Genomic DNA, 5,310 nt, shown 5'->3' on the forward strand with positions numbered 1-5,310 from the left:
CCTTACTGTCTCAGCTCCCAGAGCTGCTGGCCACCACCTACCCGAGCTGCGCCCCAGGCAACCGTTCCCTGCAGGACCCGCCCAAGCCCGCCAACTGAGCGCGCCTCCCGCCGTGCAGCACCGGCAGCCGGGCGGAGAGCGAGCGGCGGCTTCCGGGGCCCGCCGGCGCCCGGACTCCGATTACAGGTTCACACGAGGAGCCCGGCAGGCGCGCCCTCGCGCAGCCCCGCGGCCCCGCTCCCCGCCCGGCCATTCTTCTCCATTCATGCGGACGCCCAGGGCTGCCGCCGCCGCCGCCGTCGCCAGCGCGGCCGCCGTCGCCGTCCGTCCGGATTGGCTGGCGGCCGGGGCGCCGGCACTTTCCCACGGCCCGCGGCGCGTGCGGCTCACCGGCGGCGCTGCAGGCGCGGCCCTGGCACACGGCCAGGCCAATCGGGGCGCGCGGGGTGGGGCGGGGCGGGGCGGTGGCTAGCGCCGGGCTGGTGTCCCGGGCCGGCCCCCAGCTCCTGCCCGCCGCCGGCCCACCGCCGCCCGCGCCGCCCGCGGCCCCCAGCCGAGCTCCCGCGGAGCCGACGCACTGCCGCCGGGCAGGGGCGGGCTCCGGGGGCGGGGCGCAGTCCGCCTCGGCCTCCGCTCGTCCCGCCCCCTGGGCGGCTGCCAATCCGCGCTGCGAGGCGCCGATTGGCCGGAGCCCGCTGTTGCCCAGGCGCCGCGGCCCCGCCTCTGCCCCCGCACCTCCCCGCCTCCCCCGCCCTCCCCCGGGCCCTGGGAAGGGGCGCAGCGTGGGAAAGGGATGGTTGAGTTTTAACCGGAGGCTGAGCGTGAGTGGGATCAGTGTGCGCGCACCGCCCGCAGCCGAGCGCCGAGCGGCCGCTGCTGTTAACTCCTCCCTGCCCGCCGCGCGACCCTCCTCGGAGCCCGCGCTCCGCCAGCATGAAGAGAGCTCACCCGGACTACAGCTCCTCCGACAGCGAGCTGGACGAGACCATCGAGGTGGAGAAGGAGAGTGCGGACGAGAATGGGTGAGTTGGCGGCGCCCGGCCGAGCCTGAGTGGGAGGAGAGGCTGGGGTGCGCTGGTTCTCGGTTCTCATTGCCCGGAGTCCAGCAGCCCGGGGCCGACTGCTGCTGGCTGTGAGCGACCCCCCGGAGCGTTCTCCAGCTCAAGTTGCCAAAGAAATCTGAGTGCAGGGGGGCTCTCGAGTCCCCATCCTTCCTCAAGGCAATTGCTTCCTATCTTGCAGAAACTTGAGTTCGGCGCTGGGTTCCATGTCCCCAACGACATCATCCCAGGTTTTGGCCAGGAAAAGACGGAGAGGCGTGAGTAAATCCCCCCCCCCCATACTTTAAATATATATGCATATTGCTGTATTAGCTAACGGAAAGAACCAAGTTTCTTCTCCTTGGAATTTACAGTCATAATGGAAATGTCCTTTGTTTTTGTCTGCTTCTCACAGATAATTGAGAAGCGCCGACGAGACCGAATCAATAACAGTTTGTCTGAGCTGAGGAGGCTGGTACCCAGTGCTTTTGAGAAGCAGGTAATGGAGGCAGTAGGTAGAGCGCCTGTTGTAGCCGGCTGCACCCTCATTCCCTCCCCTCCGTGCTTCGAACCTCATCCGTGTCTTGGAATAAAAGCCTTGCCATGTCGTTGTACGTTCAGACCCCAAATTCCAACAGATTTTGTGGACACACCTCATTATTTTGCTTTAGTTGACGCTTGAATCTTACATATTTGTATATGTGCATGCGTATTTTAAGCTCTCCAACGACACGGGTGTCAGATAAACCCTTTGTCATCTCTTTAGGGATCTGCTAAGCTGGAAAAAGCAGAGATTTTGCAGATGACTGTGGATCACCTGAAAATGCTGCACACCGCGGGGGGGAAAGGTATGCCTCTCCAGTTCTGGCTGGGGCTGTGCGTGCTCGGCGTGGAGGGAGCAGCAAGCGCAGTCTGGGATTGGTGCAGTCCTCGTCTGCTTTTGCTCTGGGGGTGGGGAGAGAGCGAACAGTGTGTGGTTGCCAGCCAGTGCACCTTCAGCAGCACAGCGGCTCCTGGCTCTTGGGCAGTGAGTTCATCGCCCTAGCCCTCTTCCAACTGAACTAACTCACCTTTCAGCAAGTGTCCGTTGTCTCTGAGCTCCTTTTAGGTCAAGTCACTCACATTTGTCTGTTGCTATTTAAGAAAAGCTTGGGAAATGGCTTATTAAAAACAGCAGCTATGTAGTCTGAATTTCATATACAGGATTTAAAAAAATGAATTGCCAAAAGAATCCGGAGGGAAGGGACCTGTTGTGGCCAAGCAGAGGAAAATGCTAACAGAAGGTGGGAGACTGGAGCCTGTGTCTGTCTCCAGCCCAAAAATTCTTCACCAAGGACCAAGTGCCTAAAAGCTTCCCGATGATAACTTACATCTGTGTGTCTAATGAATTTCACTACTCTGTGGTTTCTCTGTCCTTGATGTATTTTTTGTTGTTGTTGAGGGAAAACATTAAAGGAAAGAACTTAGTTTCATCTGCTGGTAGGGTATAATTCCAATTTCTGCTCAGCAGCTTCTAATTGGGCTTTGAACTTGCATTAGCAAACATATAATGTTGATTAATGCAAAGATTTTGGTCAGCTCCAAAATATTTGCGCTTCCAGGACCCATGGTCTATGCTGTAACCCTCTAAGTGTATTTGCCAGGAAGGGCCGCCTTTGGAGTGGAAGAAATCCGGGAGTGAGCAGCGCCTTGAAGGTTTCCTTTTGTTTTTGTGCTCAGGTTATTTTGACGCGCACGCCCTGGCCATGGACTATCGGAGTTTGGGGTTTCGGGAATGCCTAGCCGAAGTTGCCCGTTATCTGAGCATCATTGAAGGACTCGATGCCTCCGACCCGCTTCGGGTTCGCCTGGTCTCACATCTCAACAACTACGCCTCCCAGCGGGAAGCCGCGAGCGGCGCCCACGCGGGCCTCGGACACATTCCCTGGGGGAGCGCCTTCGGACACCACCCACACGTCGCGCACCCGCTGCTGCTGCCCCAGAATGGCCACGGGAATGCCGGCACCACGGCGGCGTCACCCACGGAGCCGCACCACCAGGGCAGGCTGGCCTCAGCCCATGCGGAGGCGCCGGCCTTGCGAGCGCCCCCTAGTGGCAGCCTGGGACCGGTGCTTCCCGTGGTGACCTCGGCCTCCAAACTGTCGCCTCCGCTGCTCTCCTCCGTGGCCTCGCTCTCAGCCTTCCCCTTCTCCTTCAGCTCCTTCCACCTGCTGAGCCCTTCGACACCCACGCAGGCAGCAAACCTTGGCAAGCCCTATAGACCTTGGGGGACGGAGATTGGAGCTTTCTAAAAGAACTGATGCCGTAGAGCGAGGGAGGGGCAGAGCTTAAAATCCCAGGTGCGCTGGGACGGTTGCCAACACCACCTTAAAGTCGTCAGTAAAAGTAAGGAAAAAGGTACACTTTCAGATACATTTTTTTTCTAAAGACTAAAGGTTTGTTGGTTTACTTTTTTTTTCTTTAAAATTTTTTTATGATGTCATGTATTAGCAGTTTTTAAAAATTAGTTGTTAATTTTTGTTTAAAACATTCAGTCGAGGTAGTGATTATAAACCAACACTTTGTGATCCGTTGTCTGTTCTGTGCCCGGTTTACTTCTGTAAACCTGTCTGTCCAAGAATGATTCCATTTGCCTCAGTTTGGGGGATTTTAACATTAGTGTTTGGGGTCTGTTTTCTGGCTTGTATAAGTTGCAATCTTTTTTTTTAGGATTAATTTCCCAAACCACTATGCTCAATGTTAACATGGTTTTGTTAATATTTTGACAGATTAAAGTGTATAAGTGATATTCTTTGGCGGGGGTGGGGTGGGGAGGGGGTCAGCAAAGCATTATATTTCCAAACAAAGCGTTGACAAATCAGAGGAACAGCTTTATTCTAGAAACACTAGCTCGCTGCCTCTTGGAGCAGTGAGGTGAATGCACAGACTTATCAGTGGTCCTGAATCCAGATGACCAGCTATTGTGGCCTGGCAGGCTTCGCTGTGCTAACATTTCAGGTTCAGAAACAGCCGCTGGTAGGCTACGTCCCCACTTGGAGTGTTGGCAGCAAGCAAGACAATTATGTAGAACATGCCTGCACTTTCCAGCCCCAAGCAATGCAATGCATTTTCAGTTCACAGATCTCAAGTTCACAAGTGTTAACCTGCATAAGTGATCGTAGTACACAAGTAGTCAGTTCAGTGCCTGTTAAATGCATAACCTGATTTTCCCGGAACTGCCGTATATTCTTTTAACTGGAAATTTTTATGTTGTGTTTTCCTTTTGGTGCATGAAAATGTGGTTTTTGTGATACTTAAAAGGGCTTCTCTGCCTTCTCTTTGATTTTTAAAATTTTGATTTGGGCTCTAGAAGTATTGTTTTACAGGTTTATTCCTTTAGCAGGTATAATTTGAACAGCCTCCACTGAGCTGAGTTTGACCTCTGTTGTACTGATGTGTTGTGACTAAATAAAAAAAAAAGAACAAAAACAAAGAACAAAGTATGCTGCTGTGTCTCTCATCCTTAGCCTTTCCCTCTGTTGGTTGAGACAAATCTCAGGTTTCCTGGTTTTCATTTTGCTTAATGATTGGTTTTTCTTCCATTGGCCAGTTTCATTATTCTTGGAATTCTAGGCTGTGTGAATTTGTAACGTCAAATGAAGTGTCTTTGTTAGACTACAGAGCTTTGCCTGGTCTCCCAGGAGGGAACAGAGCTTATCTGCTGCTCAGTCAGGTGGCCTGGTTCTGAACTCTCTGGCTCTGGACTCACGAGTTTGAATTCAGGCTGGGATCTGCGCTCCTGGAAGGAACTTGATAAAATCATTTTAAACTGTGCTGATCATTTGATTAGAAGCGGCTGAATGCACCTACTGTGTGCTCAGTTCTTTGCTGGTAAGATAGAACGTTTCATGTATCTATTTGTATTTGTTTTCATGGGAGAACAGGACTACAGTGGCCTTGCATCTGAGCCCACGGAGAAGGCTTGGTGTAGCGCGGTGATGAGCGGTGCTCGGTGATGAGCCGTGGCAGGCTATAATTCTGCACCTGCACAGCTCCAGGAGTCCTCTCTCGTTGTTTCTGAGGAATCTATTTAACCCTTGGGCTGCACTGTGCTCCTGAGCTGTGTGTGAGGCAGCAGACACATGCTTTAAGTTAGAACACAACGCTACCATGACAGGCAGTCATTGGCCACAGAAGAGTGCCTTCAAGATCCTGCAGTGAAGGAGCATGGCTTCTCTACTCAGCAGGAGTTGGCCTGGATCCCAAGAGTGGCCCAGAGGAGAGGAGAAGG

At 53.8% G+C, this 5,310-nt stretch overlaps 1 protein-coding gene across 1 annotated transcript; it reads left to right on the plus strand.

Moving 5' to 3' along the window:
- Positions 1 to 771: 771 nt before the first annotated feature.
- On the plus strand, positions 772 to 4,493 carry Hey1 (hes related family bHLH transcription factor with YRPW motif 1). The gene is made up of 5 exons (XM_059255670.1): positions 772 to 1,022; positions 1,243 to 1,318; positions 1,456 to 1,539; positions 1,807 to 1,888; positions 2,760 to 4,493. Exons 1-5 carry the CDS (start codon positions 934 to 936, stop codon positions 3,329 to 3,331), a joined length of 903 nt encoding a protein of 300 aa, XP_059111653.1. The 5' UTR covers positions 772 to 933; the 3' UTR covers positions 3,332 to 4,493.
- The last annotated feature ends 817 nt before the right edge of the window (positions 4,494 to 5,310 follow it).

Source organism: Peromyscus eremicus, chromosome 2, assembly GCF_949786415.1.
Source record: "Peromyscus eremicus chromosome 2, PerEre_H2_v1, whole genome shotgun sequence".
Lineage (NCBI taxonomy): Eukaryota > Metazoa > Chordata > Mammalia > Rodentia > Cricetidae > Peromyscus > Peromyscus eremicus.

Bases quoted from the DNA above. Each gene is read 5' to 3' on its own strand.
- Hey1 (XM_059255670.1), top strand. From the start codon at position 934: ATGAAGAGAGCTCACCCGGACTACAGCTCCTCCGACAGCGAGCTGGAC. The intron at 1,023-1,242 runs GTGAGTTGGCGG...CCTATCTTGCAG, and splicing joins GAGAGTGCGGACGAGAATGG to AAACTTGAGTTCGGCGCTGG. The intron at 1,319-1,455 runs GTGAGTAAATCC...TGCTTCTCACAG, and splicing joins CCAGGAAAAGACGGAGAGGC to ATAATTGAGAAGCGCCGACG.